The 17,506-nt window shown below is 44.8% G+C and overlaps 1 protein-coding gene across 1 annotated transcript in view; it reads left to right on the top strand.

Moving 5' to 3' along the window:
* The first annotated feature begins 452 nt into the window (after nt 1–452).
* PGAP1 (post-GPI attachment to proteins inositol deacylase 1) overlaps nt 453–17,506 on the top strand; it is a 1,466,013-nt gene continuing 1,448,959 nt past the window's right edge. The window contains exon 1 of the mRNA XM_069615724.1: nt 453–709. Within this exon, the coding sequence (XP_069471825.1) occupies nt 578–709 (132 nt within the window). The 5' untranslated portion in view covers nt 453–577. The remainder of the gene's footprint in view (nt 710–17,506) is intronic.

Genomic DNA, 17,506 nt, shown 5'->3' with positions numbered 1-17,506 from the left:
AGCACAAGTCAGGGTTAACAATTACATTTGCTATTTACACATGCAGCCAACGCCCCACTTACCTCTCAATAAATACAAATTAAATTACCATGCCGAGCTGCACGTCTGTGAAAGGAAGACACAACGCACTAGTACTGTCATTGAGCAAAAACTCTGGTACTTTCAAGCATTCAAATTGTTATAATCATCGTCTTCACGATGTATTTGCGTGAGCTCAACATACGGAAAAAAATAACCTTTTTCGGATTTATGAGTTTTACTTCTCTGGCTCTGCACATTAAACCTTTAATTGTCATGAAAAACACGAGTAAAGAAGGATTAACAGATTGGCCAATCAAAGAGCAGTGCACAAAAGACCAATGCATGCCTGAGTAAAGTGACCAACGAGAAGCCGGTTTACATGTTGGCCTCAGGAACTGGATTCCCCAGCTCTGTAAGAGTGAAGTGCCAGTTCTGTCCGCCTGCATGCTCAGAGCGCTGGCTGCTTAGCTGCTGTGCAGCTCAATTCAGGAAGTGTGCACGCTCAACATCTGACTTGGTATTTACAAACTCGAGACATTGAAAAGCCGGCGCAAAAATGAAGGTGACTTACGCAGCGTTTTACGGCATGGTGATGTGCCTACTGGCCCTAGGAGTGTGGGATGTATTTTTCTCGTATGAAGACAACCGGTGCAGCATGACCTACATGTTTGAGCACCCAGAGTACCTGGTAAGTCGTTCATTTGGTATTGTGCATCTTTCGTGGTGCAGCGCTGCCTTGCTTCTCTCCATGCCCTTGAACGACTTGTTCTCTGCTTTGACAGGTGTTGTGTGATTTCTTATGCAACAGGTAGTATGATGTTGGTAGAGAAATCATTTAACTTTTTACCGTATAGATAAGGAATGTTAGTTGTGTTGCTGAAGAATAACACTTTCCATTAACAGATAAAGTTTTAATTACCACTTTTGACACTAAGCGCCTGAGTTACATGTAAAATTAAGGAAAGGTTTATTCCATGATGTAACAATACTGTTCTTATTTGCTCAATATTCTGTGGCTCTACATCTAGGGGCTCATTTTTGAGTTCCCCATAATTTGGCGGCGGGTACCTGTTACATGTGCACCTTCACGTACACAACGGCCCCACCCCTCCCTCCGTCCTGCCACATTTTCGTCAATTGCACGGTGGAGGGCAAAAGCCAGCATACAAGGGAGTACGCATCGCAGGCAGCGTTTACAATGGATTACTATGGAGTCCACCTTCTTTTTGCAACTCCATAAGAATTCCCAGCATTTGCGCCAGCTAGAAAATGCATGCTGGTGCAAAGCTGGAATATTTGTATGCAGGAGAGGAATAGAGTGGCGGAAACGTAGGTTACGTTCCACCCCTCTTCTCTGTCATACAAATACTTGACAATGGGCCGTGACGGAAATCTACAGTGTAAAAGCCTTACGAAAGGCTTTTACGTTGTAGATTCCCAGCACAGCCCATTTATGATGGGCTCAACATATGCTCCATATACATTCAGTTTGTGTATACATCTATAGCAAATAGGATAAGTGTCTTTCAAAATCAGAATGGCACGTTTTTTATTTTACATGGAGCTCAGAATCTGGCCCTCGTTGACCCACTGTATTGTGCAGTGCATTCTTTGTTTGGACATTTATTGTTCGCTTTTGTCTTGTTTTATTTTTTTAGCCTAGCTTAATGACACTGACTTTGACATGTGCTACTGTGAGAAACCTGAAGGTGCCTCACCTGCTAATCCCCGGGGATCTGTCGTCTGGGTGGCCGGGACGCAGCCATCTCATTTGGATCGAGTTTCTGGATGTGGACCAGTGCAGGAGTGGAAGTGGGAGACTGGAGTGTGAGACGCGGTATCCCCTTCCTTGTAACACCTTTTCCCCATCCTACAAGGTAGGATACCTAGTAACTCAACCCCCGCCCTTTCCCGACACAAACACTTTCTCACAGACAGCTCACCGTGAGCAACAATGGACTAACAGCCAAGCTGTATACCTGACATGTCACACAATGGTCAGGCAAGGTCGGTCAGGCAATTACTGATCATTAAACACAGCTGACTTCTATCACACTTCCCCACACAGATGAAAAGTGCAGCGTGAAAGCACACTCTGAGCGAAGCAAAGCACGTGAGGAGGCAGCAGTTCCAAGATAGCAGTTTAGTACAAGGAGAAAGACTGCAAGACCAGAGAGTGTTGCATAGAGGGACGTGCCCTTGACCTTTAAAGACCGTTACTTTAACGAACCTTGGAAAGTAAATAACCTAAGACCAGGAACAAAAGCTGATCAAAACTGCAAAGCATGTCGGAAGTACCCAGGGCTCTCCTGTGGCGATAACCAGGGCGGGGAGAAGCGATTGCACCTCTGGTACTGTCCTTGGCTCCTACAACAAAGCAGTAAAGACAACACAGCCGGTGAGCCGGAGAGACTGATGCAAAACCAGCTTGTGTTTGAACCACGGTTGCTAGCAGCAACATTGTATGAAGAAATTCAAAGAGGACAGTGTGTGAGATGCATTTGATGAGCAACGCGAATATAATTGGAAACCAAAGGAGTGACTGAATTTTGGGAGGCCAAGAAAGATACAGTAGACCGAGTGGTCTGGCGCCACGTGGGTGCCCATTCGAAAGTCTCTGTTAGGTATTCAACTGATGCTTTTATGTTGAGCGGGAAGTCTTGCAATCTGAGTGGTCCCACAACAAATCAAGCTAAATCCTGTGAACATTCGAAAGTCTTCGATAGTGTAATGTGAACTGCAGTTGGTCCGAGCCTGACTCAGGGAGACTAATTGGATACAGGTAAGGATGTGAGCCTGGTTGAGGGGGATCCAGGGTTAACCGTGAGTCACCAGAGAGAGAATATTCTCTGAACATTATAAAGAGGGGATCTGAGCCCGAAACATGGGGATCCATAGTAACAATTTTAACAGAAGAGCGATCTGAGCCCGGCTGAGGGGGATCCAGGGTGAGACACCAGAATTTAGAAATTGTAAAAAGAAAATAACTTTTGTTTTGTACATCAGGCCCTGTGAATCAACTTTTAAAGTAAAGAGACTTGTACACAAGGTCCTGATGCTGGAACTGTATTCTTGTGCCATTGAAGCCAGGGTGTGTGCTTTGCTCGAGTGAACCACCTTGCCCTGTGCTAAAAACATGGGGAAGGGAGGCCAATGGCCCGAACATCCTGACGTATAATTTTGTGAACACTTCTTTCTTTTTCATGAACACTAACCCCACGCTATTTGTAATTTAGCGCTAAGGGTTGGCAATAGTAATTTTTTAGCATAGGCCCCTTTGTTTGACAAGACTCCACTTGGACTGCATTATTATTTTTTGATGGTTGTAGCTTGCTCCCATCTGTAGATTTGGGTTCAGATAGGCATTTATCATACCATTCAACTGTGATCACTTGTGTCTGTCTTACTGTTGATACCATGCCTTCCTTACACTACATACTAAAGCTACTGTGCACCACATAAGTACTTGTGACATGTGTACATCTATTTTATTGATTCATCAAATCGGCCACATCGTCCATAGATCTTGCTGCTAGTATGGCTATGTCACATGGTTTCTTTTACTATCCCTTTCCTAGATAGGCGGAACATCATCGCCCGCTAGAGAAATACATCCATAGCTAGGGATAGTTAGTCCTTTCTCTGAGAAATAGCCAGTGTTAGCTTGAATGGTGAATTGTCATATAAATGTGGATTCTTAACCTCCGCTTTGTGTTATAATTTAATTGAGCATTGGAAGGAACTGGATAGCTCATTTGCCTGTTACCACAAACCAACTTTGTTTGGCACGCTAGTGCTACACAGAGGGCCGCTATGCAACTTGTATTTGACGTTTCCTGCAAACTTGTAAATGCTAAATAAACGTTTCAAACATCCCCTCTAAATGGTCTTGCCTTGACTATGCGAGTGACCGAGTAGATTTTGCGAGCTCTGGATGAGTGTTTGTAAAATGTAAAAAGTTAGCTGCATGAATGGATACAAATAAATGAATAGATATGATAAGAAAGCTTTGTAAACAGTTTAGACATCTCTCTCCTACAGGTGCTATGTAATGCAATTATAATCAAAGAGTAAAGTGAGCTCTGGAGGTGAACTGCAGGGTATGGTATTGCACTAGATCTGTACATGTACATACTGGATAGAACTATCCCTAGTTTGCGTAAAGATCTAGTTAGCTTTGTGTATTTTGTTATGTAAGCGGGAAGAGAATAAGAGACCAAGCATAGTGGCTGGTGTAGCATGCAGAGAACTGGGAAAACTAGGTGGAATGTTGTAGTTTGCGGCCATCTCACTTTCAGGGTAGCTGGTATAAAGCAACAGGGTGATGAGATAGAATGTCAGGGAGCATGGGATCAGCTCGTGGGTTGAGCATCAGTTTCACAGATGGATGCAACCAACAGGTCACAGAACTAGATTTGCCATCAAAACCATTTGGCAGTGTGATCATGTACATTTTAAAGAGTGTACACTCATCAGAATTATGGCAAAATGAAACATAGTTGACACTACGATATTTAGATACAGAAACCTAAAATGTACAGTAAACATGGAGTCAATTCAGTGTTTTACAGTATCAATCTTTAATTATACATTATGTAACAACTTAACTTTTTAGGAATAGAATTGCATAACTGGCTTTAAAAAAAAAGAAAGCTACGACATACTGGTCTTTGCCAGACATGATATAGTTAGCTTAATAAACGTGTCATCCCGATTACGTCTTTTTTGCAATTATTTGAAGAAAATTAAATCTTGCCTAGAACTCCAACATAGGACTTTGGCGTGGAGGAGATGATTACTGCTGCACTCTCTTCTCCATTAGCCCCTTTGAACTTGCAGTGAGCAAAGAAAAAAGGATGGACAGAGGAAAATGGGCGAGCTGTGCTTTCATTGAACAGGGTAATTTAAATAGCTCAAAACTACAGAATTGTGTAACAAATTGCCATGCAACACTGTGTGACCTGGGATTTATACTACGTTCAGCTATGCTATGCTATGGAGTGGTGTAACATACCAAATGCCTTTTAGTCTCAAAATGCACACAGCAAGACTTCCACATTTTAACTCGCGCTTTAGGGCAAGATGTGCTACGTATGACCCGACCACGGCTTCCTGTTCGGAGGGACCTGCTTATCCCTCTCTCTCTCGCCTCTGCTCTGGGCCCTGTGATGACTGATCTCTTCCCAGCCCCCAGGACTTGAGTCTGCTGGTTGCTGTTTGAACCTCTGCCACTTCCCCCCCAGTCAGCTTGCACTTTATATATAAGACAGGTCTTAGTCTGACTGACATGTGTGCGTAATTTCCTCTACCTGGAAGGTTAAGGCTCTAAAGCTTAAGAGTGTTCTTTTGCTTTGCTTGAACATACAGTATTCAATATGTGCACTCTAAAGACATTTCGCATCTGTTGTTCAATGACTATTCCACTGCATTCTATGATTTTTGTTTCAGCACAGGACTAAAGCCTGTCATCAGCTTCTTGGCTTGGACAGTCTATTGGTGTTTCCTGCCCTTTGACTGCTTGTCAGATTTAAATGGTGTAAAAAGCAACTTTTGACCTTGCTACGTGCCGTTTAAGACAGGAAGTTGCCACTTGCGATTAAGCTTCTCTGCTGGAGGGCGAAGCTACAATTTCCTGCTCATCGCCTTTCACTAAAGCCAAGCAGCAAGTTATGGGTGTGTTCTTTGCTAGGAACATGTGCGTTATTTATTCAAGGAACTTCTATTATCTGAAGCAAGTGTCTGGTTTTGTCCCTTGTCACCAGCCCTTGCATTATGTGGTAGCGTGTGCCTTGTATTCAACGAACATTAGTAGCCTCTTGCTGATGTGTGACCGACTGACTTATCAGGCTCGCTGTTCATTATCCATAATCCACGACAGTTAAAAAAAGGGATTACATTGACTATACTTTCAATCGAAAATATAAGGAGTTATAGCTTGTAGGTGGTGCTGGCATCAATATTTTTACTCAAGTGGCATGTTCAGTGAAAGTACTACGTGTCTATACCAATACATGTCTAGTCATATTCTCTGTTTTCCCACTTATGTGCTATTTCATAATTACATGTAAAATAAATTGCATCTAACTTACAAGACATTCGCAGGCTCCATTTCCACTATGTTCTCTGAGTGGTTTTTGAACGAGCGAGAAATGTTATTTCAGTGTAAATCAAAGTCGTATTTTGTTTTTTTTAACAATAGACTGTTTTTTCAAAGTTTGTAGCTGCCTACTATTATTTTTCGTGGAATGTGATCCTCCCAAAAATTCTCATGGATGCATTTGAGAGAGTATTTTATGGACTAAAAGAAAGGATGAAGGTCAACCCTGTTTTAACATTTGCTCTAATACTTCTCTTTAAAAGCGGCTCTCCCCATTGAAGTCAGAAACCTACTAATATTATCAACTGCAGTGTCAATAGACATTCTAAAATATAGACACCGTAAATAAAACGATTGCACTATGTATGATGCATTTTTGATTTTATTCATTCAATTGTTATTTTAATGTTTTATAGTAAAATATATATGGTTATAGGGAGAGAAAACAGACCTAGGAATGCTGGGGGAGAGAGGAAGAGGGAATTTAATTGAATTGATATTTTATTTCTATCGTGCTCGTACACCAGTGTTTCAGAGCACAACAAGGCAGGAGAGGTTAACAGTGGAGAACAAAACAGCGATCTTACTAGGCCCAGTGACATTGAGAACGCGCAAGTGCATGGGAGAGGGGCAGGGGAAAAGTGCATAGAAGGGGGAGAAGTGGAAAGTGCGGAGCAAACGAGAAACAGATAAATAATAAATAAATAATAAAGGCAACAAACAGTGGTAGTGCAGCCAGCAAGTGGCACATGCTGGGTTTAAAGCAGCAGACAGGGTAGGTCTGATAAGTGCAGGAAGGAAAAAGGGGGGACTGTATGGATACAGACCACAGTGCAAGGGGTGGCTCGGAGGCAGTTCGGGAGGGTGAGCAGGAACCTGGTCCTGGAGGACAGAGGGTGGCAAGGTTCATGGTGCCAAGAGAGAACAGATCAGCAGGGTAGAGGGGGAGCGAAGGCAGAAGCAAAGACCAAGGTCTTAAGGTGCTTCCGGAACCGGAGATGGTTTTCAAGTTTTAGAGTGGCAAGGAAGCTGTTACAGGGTCTCGAAAGAGGTAAAAGGAGATGAGAGGGGGGAAGAGTGTGTGAAGAGAGATGGAGGAGAGAGAGGGAGAGGAAGGGGAGGGAGGAGAGATGGAGAGAGCAGAGCGAGAAGGGAGGATGGAGAGAGAAATGGTGCTCAAGAAAGAAATGGAGACAAGTCAGACAGAAGGGAGGGGAGAAACGAGGGAGAGATAGAGAGGGATGGAGGGAAAGGAAGAGCGATGAAGAGAGATAGGGGAGTAGACAGGAAAAGGAGACACAGAGGGACAGAGAGAGAGGTAATAGAGCAAGATAGAGGGAGGAGGGACAATGGAGCGAGATAGGAGAGAGTCAGAGAGAGAGTAAGAGAGTGAGCACAAGAGGGACAGATGCGAAGGGAGGAGAGATAGAGAAAGGAGAGAGAGGATGAGTGACAGGGACCTAGTGAGTGATTCACTATATGATTTGCCTTCTCTTAACACAACTTTACCCAAGTTATACAACGAAACATGAACCTTTAAAAAAAAAATAAGAAGAGAATAAAACTCTGTATGGTTTTATTTTATCCGTTTATGAGAAATGGAAATGTATCTATGAAACTTTTTAATTTCAAAATGTCATATGACTTAACACAGAGCTTTACTTATATCGGTTTGTACGTTTGGCTATAATGGGGTACTTTGGAGGACGCTCCATTGTTTCAATGTTCTTTGGCATAGTCTCTCTTCTGGGAATAAACTTGTTCGTTTCCATCGGCAAGACCGTGTCAGACTCCGTGGGGTTCATGGACATTGTTCGCAGGGCTGGCGGGTTCCATGGTGCTTCCCGCAAACCATGTGACTCTAACTCCCGGCAGACTGTGTACCACCAGCACAATCACGTAGGCAGGCCAGTGCCATCCCGGAGACCTACGTGATGCAGAGTTAATTGTGCACGCCATCCCGCAGCCAGTAAGCAAAGAGCCATATATAATGACGGTAAGCCCACACCCCATGCCTCATAGCTGTGCTTTTCTGTTTGCCATAGTTTCTGTGATGTCCACATGACCCACATCACGTGGACAAAGTAATAAAGGTGCTCGGGAAAGGCAGTCTCCCGCTCTGACACCAGAGCTAACGTGTCAGTGTGTGTTTGTTCTGCGCACCCCTACCTGACGGGGCGGCCTTTGAGGGAGGCTTAATCTTCCCTTTCTTGTTTATCATCCTGGTTAACTCGACTCTGGGCTATCCTTCTGGATTCTGTTCATGGTTTGTGATTTGGTTTTGGTGATATTTCCTTGGCTTTAATTGACTTTGACTGCTTTTGGAACTGTTTTTGGATTTCCCCTTGGTATGTTCTGATGGATTTGCTCACTTTCCTGGAGGACTAGACTGTAAAAACCTTGTGGGTCGTGCGCTGCCCTGGATCTGTGCTGTTTCCCTTGAGATTTGTCCTGGTGCTGCCCGAGGTAGGCCCATCTTCTTGTGGCAAGGAGGCTGTGTCTTGGAGCTACATTCCTCGTCTGGCTTTTTACCCACGGCCGGACACTTTTCCTTCGTTTTACTCTTCATTGTTCTCCTATTCAGAACTCATTAATCGGGTAATTGGCAAAGGGGATATCGGATGGGAATTGTTACTGTTTACCTGGGATACACATAACCTTCCTCACTTTATTGTTTCCTTTGCAGCTCCAAAGACGTGTTGATTACACTTCCCTGTGCCTTTTGCTTGATCAGTAGGCTAAGGGGCTGTCTTCGTTATTCCATTGGCCTGTCCATTTGGATAAAAGGCTTTTATTCTGCAGCCTGCTCGGAAAGGAGGAAGCAACTTGATATCCAGCACAGACAGTCCATTGGCTTGAAGACCGGCCTGGCTACCCAATCCTTTTATTTTTTTGTGAATGGCAATGCCATGTTGTAGCACAATTAGCTTGCAACAGTTCTAGCCTGTTGCCTACTAACGTTCTCGTTGGGGGCATGTGCTGCCAGCCTTGTAAGGGCCTTTATTTCATCTATGCCAAAATGCACCCTTTTGGCCTTCAAACACATGTTGTGGAAAACCTCAAAATCCCCAGTTTGGCAACGTTCTGTGAGGCCTTTCATATCGTTGAGTACTTTGTTGCACGCTATCTTCACAGGTGCTGTGTGAGATGGCAACCCGGGATCCAGCCACTTTTTCCTCCTCTCCTGTTCATTGCTCAGAAGTTGAGGTTGGCACGCATGATGAAGTGTGTTTTCCTCCTAAGAGTGTTTGTTAGCAGCATGGTGGATAAGTGACAGCCACTTTTCCAACAGTATGTTCACTGAACATTCACAGCATTAGAAACTCCACGAGTGATGACTACTAACTGCCTGAGACCATTTCAGTAGTTCTTCACATCCCTTTACTTCCCTGCCACATTGCTTTTCTTGGCAGTAGATTTTGACACATGCCATAGGTCAAATTTATGCTTTATGTGTGGAAAACCTTCTCGCATGACTTTTGTAATGCCCCCATGTCTGTCTGTGACTATTCTATTTTCAATCCTCTACACTGAGGAAGTTCAAAGGATTTAGCAAAACCATACTTCTCCATGGCAACTGAGGATGTGCATTCAACCACTTGCACCACCACAGAGCTTACTATTGGTTGAGTGTCCTGGAAGTGATGAGCGCAGTACTTGGGTCAAAATCCAGGACTGTCACTCTGTTCATCGCCAGCAAGCCAAAGTTGTTTGGCTGTGATAGCATTGTGTGGCAAGGCAGAAGGACTCGTACCAGAGGACATTGTGTCATGCAACGGTGTACCCTTCCGATTCTCCTCCTAACCTTGTTCTTCCGAAGAACTGTCTGAAGTCTCTGTTGTTTCTTCTTTTGGATTCGTCTGGATTCTGGGGTCTTCTTTTCCTTGGGCTTCTTCTCCGTCTTATCGTTTAAGTAGGGTCGAGCTCCCCCGGAGGCCACCTTGACTGGTATAAGCTCCAAGTCACGTGGAACCCCGAGGAGCCAGACCCAAATTCCAGGGAAAAAGCCTGTGGGCACCAAAAAACCCTGGGAGGTGTTGCAGAAATGGTTCCAAAGTGATGGCAGGAGATTAATCAGTCCTGTCTGGTAGGTTCATAGGAACTTTCTGGAGCCGCTCCTGCGGAGTGAGAAAGGAATGGACACCGTGAACGGTGCGTTAATAAACAGAAGGCGGTCATGTTGGGTGAGGACTAGACTGAGTCCTCTAGCCAGACCTAACGTATGGGCTAGAATGTCCACCTTTGCCACAGTTTCCAGGGGCGCAGCCTGACACATTGCTACACATAGTTTTATTTAAATGAAAAGGAAACATGCCTTAATATCCCTTTTGCTAAAGGGGGTTTCCCTTCATATCCAAACGAAACTAAGCTGTTTATCTACAGTCCAAAACAAAAATAGTTCTTAGTCCAAACCTATCCACTAAACTGGGTCTACCACTTATCAAAACCATAACAGAAAGGTGGAGAGTGTCTTACACTCTCAATTCTTCATAGATGCTTCTCAGTCTTTCCAGGACTCCCTCCTGGATCTTGATCTGACAAGAATGGTTTTGCCTTGAAAGGAACTTTTGGTTATCTATATTGTCAGTCTTATCACAAAGTTCCTTAAACAATATACTAATCTCAAGTTCCTGAAATTACAACAAGACCAATCTTCTTTATGTGAAGGATTTTTCCCTGATCCCCTTCAAGTTTTTTTCTTTCCACACTTCCACCAGTTTCCAGGGTTTCTACTGTCCCTGTGTTTTGTCCTGCTTGCTCCGGTGATACTTCCCCTGTTAGTTGATTGGGGTCTCCTGACCCATTATTATATTGGGTTCAACAGTGTTCTTGTGACCTTTATGGGTTTCTGAGTCGCTCCGGTTCTCTTGGGTCACTGTGACCCTTCTGGGTGGTGAGCCATTCAGGCTTCTCAGGCTCCCACCACTCTCTCTCGCTCTTCGGGTCTTTGTGGCTCTCTGATGAGGTTAGGGTCTTGTTCCCCTCTTGCTCGCTATTTCTCTTCTCTTTCTCTCCTCTGTTCAGCTGAGCAACCCGCATAACTGTGGTGTGGCGGTCCTTGCTCCAGGGAGGGTCTGTCACGGTAGCGGCTGTGGTGTCCTATTTGTTTGCCGCTCCTTGCTGTTGGAAGTGGGCGCTCTTCCCCTTCCTCAGGTCTTGCCTCGCTCCTGTTCTATCTGGCTGTTGGTTTGAGACCAGAAGGTTTCAAGCTCTGGTTGACTCGGGACTCAGTGCCTCTTGACGGGTTCCGGGCCCACCACGTCCAATACGTGGTTGTGCCTCCCGGTTTCTTTGGCTCTGGGAAGCCTAGCTTCTTCTTCAGTGCTGCCAGCTCCGCAGCTTTGCGTGGCTCCTTCCCTGGTACATGCTGTAATATCATGGAGTCGTCTTGACTCTGGGATTCTCCTCCTCCAACCGAGGGTCTGGACTTTTTATTAATTCTTAATTCGTCAGAAGGGGTGTTGTCTTCACAGCAGGTGATCCAACAGGTAGGGGATTCAGCATTACCTTGTGCAAAACAGTGAGCGGTTTGGTCCTTTTTTAACTCTCTTATAGGCGCAAAGTACATTCTGTATAGGGAGTTCCGTATGGGAATGGGAGTCACTCCCAGTGATGTCACACTTTACCAAACCCCTAGGCAGGGTTTTGCTGAGCGGGCTCACCTCCCTAACCGCTAAGGGGGTGGCTCCACCTAGAGGAGAAGGGAAGAAGTTTCCGGGTTCATCACAATTGTCAAATGCTACCTGCTTTAGATTCCATGCATCATGTGTTGCAGGGAATAAGTAATTTCACTGATATTTTTAGTATGCTGATTTTGCAAGGAACTCAAGTTCCAACCATTTTTAAAAACTGGTGATTTTACTAAATGTGGACACACTAAGCAAGAACTAAGTACTTTTCCGGCAGGAACTTTGCCAAGCATTGGTTTGCACGGACAAAGAAAAGCTGCAGTTTGTACGCTCTTGGTCTCCCGCTGTAGTGAACTGTGCTGCACAGTTGCCCACCAAGTGTACTTAACTGTACTGAGCTCTTCCTTTTGGTATCCCATTATATTGAACTGTGCTGCGCTCTTTGTCTCTCACTATATTGAAGAGTGTTACCTTTCGGTCCCCTACTGCATTGTACTGTACAGTACACTTCCTTCTTTGGTCTCCCACTGTATTGTATTGGGGTGCCCTTTTGGTCGCCCAATGCATTGAATTGTGCTGTACTCCTAATCGCACTTGGAAGTGAATCGCATCAAGCCATAAGTCGACTATGCATATAAGTTGCATGCTATAGCCCGTAATGAAACTAATGTGAACTTTACACGTAACCACCCTCGAATCAAGGTAGACATTGGAACGCAGCCCCTATCGAACCTATGTAAACCTCTATAAAATTACCACCAGTAACCTAAAAGCATTACTGGATCATAACCACAGCTGAAGCCAGGTGTACTCTCAGAACACACTCGCTACTCAAACCTTTCACCAACCAAAAAGCAGCCGTTAATCACAGACCATTTATCAGAGCACAAACCTGGACCGCCCCCGCACTCCAAAAAAAGGCTGACCACACCATTGCGAACCAAACAACTACAAAACCTTAGACCACCACAGGAAAGCCATCGCCCCAGTAAACCAAACCAAACACTACCACATGCTGACATAACACGACAAAGAGACAACTGTATGGGAAACTAACCACAGGACACCGCAGGTCACCACTAGGAGCCCCCACCATGGCCATACATAATCCAGATACAAGAAATCAAACTGGGAAACAACTGGAAGCACAGGACAGAAAGGAGAAGACACAGCCAAAGGGCATCTCAGGAAGGCGACCACAGCTATGAATCTGATCCCATTACCTCATCATAATGTAAAGACCAAAGAAGTGAAGACAAACCGAAGGGAGTTGCATGGAGGCTTTCGTAACTGTGAACTCAATTAAATATACTACATCAGAACTGTGGTCCATACAGGATGTTACTTACCGCTCCCTATGCTGATTGGAGCCTAGGTAAGACGACCTCGCGGAGGGAGGTAGGATTTAACAGGTTCGGGTTCAGCCTCCAGGATTCCAGCTCCCCTGAATTCTGTGATTCAGGCTTCCTCTAAGAGGGGCTCTTTTCTACGATGTACCTCTCTGCCGTTTGAGTAAAAACCAGCAGAGATATCTGTCTATCGCCTAAAAGAGTGGGGAGAACACACACCACCAATAACCAATGCTGCAAAGAAAACACAGTATGATTAGAAGCAATCAGGCAATATGGAATTAACCAGACAATCAGATTTTTCTCTAAGTACCTAGACAATGGTTGAGGTGGGGTTGGACCTTAAATGATGAACCTACAAGAGAACCCAAGACTGAGTATGCACAAGTGATAACCACAACCTCACTATGACTGATACAACACCCAGCAGACCAGATAAGTGGGTACAAAACAACAAATGGGAAGGTTAGTAAGGAAGAGTATACCCGGGCGGCACGAGGGTCGCACTAGTGACGGTTTGGTGCATACACTGGAAAGTGTCACTTCTATGCACTCAGTTGAGGTAGAAAATGCAGGAAATTAATGATATTGTTCCAGGAATCCGCACGTATGAGAAGGACTGATGTTTTTCAGGAAATGAACAATACAGGAGAATTGGATGAGCTTTATCTTAATTGCACAAGCACAGGCCAAATTGGCGGGGCACTCTTGTAATGTGCAGCTTAGTAATCCGCGTAGGAAGGTCGCTAAAATTGCATAGAGCGGCAAGAAGGAGTAATCCCACCAGACAGGGCGAAGGCACAGTGGAATTTCAGGGACAGTCCGAGGTCGGCAGCAGGGTTCACGGATCAGGCTGGAGGAGAAAGCAAATGCAATCCAGGGACAGTCCGAAGTCGGCAACAGAGTTCAAATTCAGGCTGGAGGAAAAGGCAATGACAATCCAAGTAGACAAAGGTGGGTCGAAGATCCAGGAAGTCAAGTAATCAAGAGGAAAAAGGGAATAAGCACCGGAGCAGGCTGGAACCGAAGGAACGTAACGCCACAATTGGCAGCAACAAGCCGCTGAGTCGCTTCGGCTTTTATGGTGCACTGGGGTGGGGCCTCCTTACGCGTTCTCTGCGCACAGGACGTCTCAGCTGATGCGACGTTCTCTGCTGCACAGCCAGGCGCCATGGCAACCGATACCGAAGCCACAACTAAGTTCTGGAACGCGCCTGCCCCCGTATGTAGCCACCAGAAACGGGAGGTACTGCAGGACTGGGCCGATATGTAACACAGGAGAAGATTAAACCGAAGGACGACACAGGGTGCTACAATAGAAAAACAAACCAAAGGCCACCACAGGAAAGCTCTTGTAACTGTAAACCCGACCGAAATAATACTACGAACCCAACCAAAATAATACTACAATCTCGTAGATTAACATATAAGAAGATCTAGGCTGAAGGGCACAAGCGCGACCCTGACAGAAGTCAGCCGACAACCTACACCAACCAAAAGGCCATACACCCCCAGAAAATAATCAGCTAACCATCAAAAAACGCCACAAACTCAAAAGGACACTGCAAAACAAGGAAATCTAACGGTGAACTCGGAAGCCCCCAGCCCAGGGAAACCAAAGAAATACCACTGGAGCTCAGGAAACAAATTATCCAAGATGATACATGCCCCTGGAAACCGCCAACAATAAACAAATAAATGAACACACGCTGCAAAAGTAAATCGTGTAAACAAGGAATCCTAACAGAAAACTAAGAAGCCCCAGCCCAAGGAAGCCAAATGAAACACCACTAGACATCATCAAACAAACTATCCCAGAGAGCACACGCCCTGGAATAACAAACCCCACAAACTCAAAAAGGAAACCAAGAAAACAAGGAAAAATTATCATAAAGGACATCTGCAACCAGGAAATCTACGACGCAAACTTTACTAAACAACAATAAAAACACCACATAACCTGACATGCCCCGATACAAGAAAGACAAAGAAGTAAGAAAGGAAAATAGAATCAGGATGGAAACCACAGCCCAGCAGGATGGAACCTATGAGTCCGAGGAACATTGTGGGGACACCACTAAATGGAATAAGGATACAGACAAAGATAAGAACAAGCACAGAATATTTCTCTCATTACCTCTCCACCCACAACCCCGACTCAGAAAACAACAGACATCGGGCATTCAATCCACTAGCAAGAACCCAATTAAACCGCAATCCCACCTGGACCCTAAGCCAAATACACCATAGAGTACAGCAACTCATATGAGGGCTTGGAAAAAACCTGATGAGGACTAGAATCGGAGGCAAACTTGAATCCACAATGTGAGAAACTTGAGGGTACTCTCACATCAATTCCCCAGGGATCTTCTGTTCAGGTGGCCAGGGAAGGGCCATTGCTTTTGGATCCCGATTCTAGGGGCGGACAAGCGAGGGAGGATCACTTGGGTGGAGGGTCCATGAGGATTTGGGAGAGTGTGTCTGAGGGCAAGACATGGTACCGCCCCTTTCCTAACACTCACATATCTAACCCATCCTCAGCCTTTGAGTTACATGCAATCCCAACCCATAACTCCCCATTCACCTCTTTCTGGTACTGGGACGAAGAAGGAACTAGGTGTAATGCACACTTCCTATGTAAAACGCCACTATAATACTGGGATGAAGAAGAGCAATTTGCAACCATCCACTAGTGTAGGTCAGGCATGTCCCAATAATTGGATTTGTTATGGCCAGGCAATAGCAATTAATAACATACACCCGAGACCTGTTAACAAGGCATAGGTGTATAAAAGGTGGAGCCCAAATCAGTACGGAGTAAGAGGGCGCCCTTGCTGCAGGGAGAGAGAGCAAGCTTGGTGACAGGAGATCCGTAGGTCAGGAGAATTGCCTCTATCCTGGAGGACCCACAAGACTAGACGCGAACGAGTCGTATGGTGTGTGAAGGACCGGGAACCCATTGCAGGGAAAGAGGACAGTGGGAGCTGTCAAACTAAAGGAGAACATAACAGCTGCATACCGCAGCCGCTCCGGTCGCTTGCATGTGCAGATAAGTGCCCGGCGAGGAGCAGAGGTAAGAGTGGACCGCCGCGGTGGAGCGGGAAGAGCCATTGAGGGTCAGAGGACTCAGAAGTGCCGTAGCGCTCCCAGGGAACCGCAGGCAAGTAGCGGTTCACAATATTTAATACATTTTGAATGAAAAGCACTGTTTGAACATAATTACTCAATTTGAATACCAAAGTGAACGAGAGGATCAAACGTAACGAAAAAGTCACTGTTTGAATGTGTATACTCGATCTTGAATACTGAACTGAACGAAAAGAACTACTGGAATGAAATTTTTAATCTTGAATACTGAACGAACAATACTATTTGAAAGCAATTACAGACTTCAATACAGAAATGAATGAGAAGTACAGTGTGAATGTAAATATGCAATATTAAATACTAAGCAGGAAAGAAAGTATAGTTTGACGTAAGACCAAGGCATATTAAATACTGGCATATTAAACACTGAACGAACATTGGCAAATAAACTGACAAAGAGTGTCAGATTGAGCGAAAGCCGTATTGCACACAGAACTAAAGCAAAGAGGTTAACAAACCAATGTGGAGAAGACTTGCAAAAAACGGATGAACACGAGTGTAACAACAGGGTCAAAAGGGGAGGAACTTGTGGTTGCGCAACCTGTGATGGGTGGACCGTGTGGTCCAACAACTGCACCGAGACCAGGGGGCCCCAGATGGTGAGAAGCCCGAGACTTTGTGGCAAGTCAATTGAGTACTACAGTGCAGTCTTGGGAAGGCTATCTTGAGAACTCAAAGAACTGAGAAACACTGTCCTGGGGAAGGGAACCTCAAGATTTGGCAGAACATTGGTTAGACCAACAGCTATTGGAACTATATAAAGCCTGAAGTCTAAAGCGCAAGAAGAACTTAAGCTGAGAGCAGCTAAGATTTTAATTTTGAACACTATTTTGGTTAAGAGAAAACCCACACTTTATTTATAGATGTGAGGGCAAGCATAGGTTTTGGGACACAGACAGAACTTATTTGGACTTATAGACTCAGGCTTTCTTTAGTTTTCTTAGGATATAGAAAGTTATTAGCCTATTTGACCTTAAACAATTTACCTAATGACCAATTTTATCGAATTTTGCATGGGTGACTTGGCCTTCGGGGCAATTTGGTTGCATATATTGCAAAATACCATCCCTGGTGAGCGAGGGTTGTGGGGTTGTCCCCCGCCCCCCATGTTTGATATTTTGCAATTTTGGGGTTGTGGGGGTGTCCCCCGCTTCCTTAAAATTGGAGGTGGGGACACAACAAAAAAAAATGCATGTGGGTTTAAATTGGGCACCGAGAAGAAAAAATTACGATCACGTCAAACACACCCAAATCTATAGAAA

Source organism: Ambystoma mexicanum, chromosome 9 (genome assembly GCF_040938575.1).
Source record: "Ambystoma mexicanum isolate Mex_15411 chromosome 9, UKY_AmexF1_1, whole genome shotgun sequence".
Classification (NCBI taxonomy): Eukaryota; Metazoa; Chordata; class Amphibia; order Caudata; family Ambystomatidae; genus Ambystoma; species Ambystoma mexicanum.
Note: the sequence above shows the minus strand (reverse complement) of the source record. Positions and strands in the feature narration are given on the sequence as shown.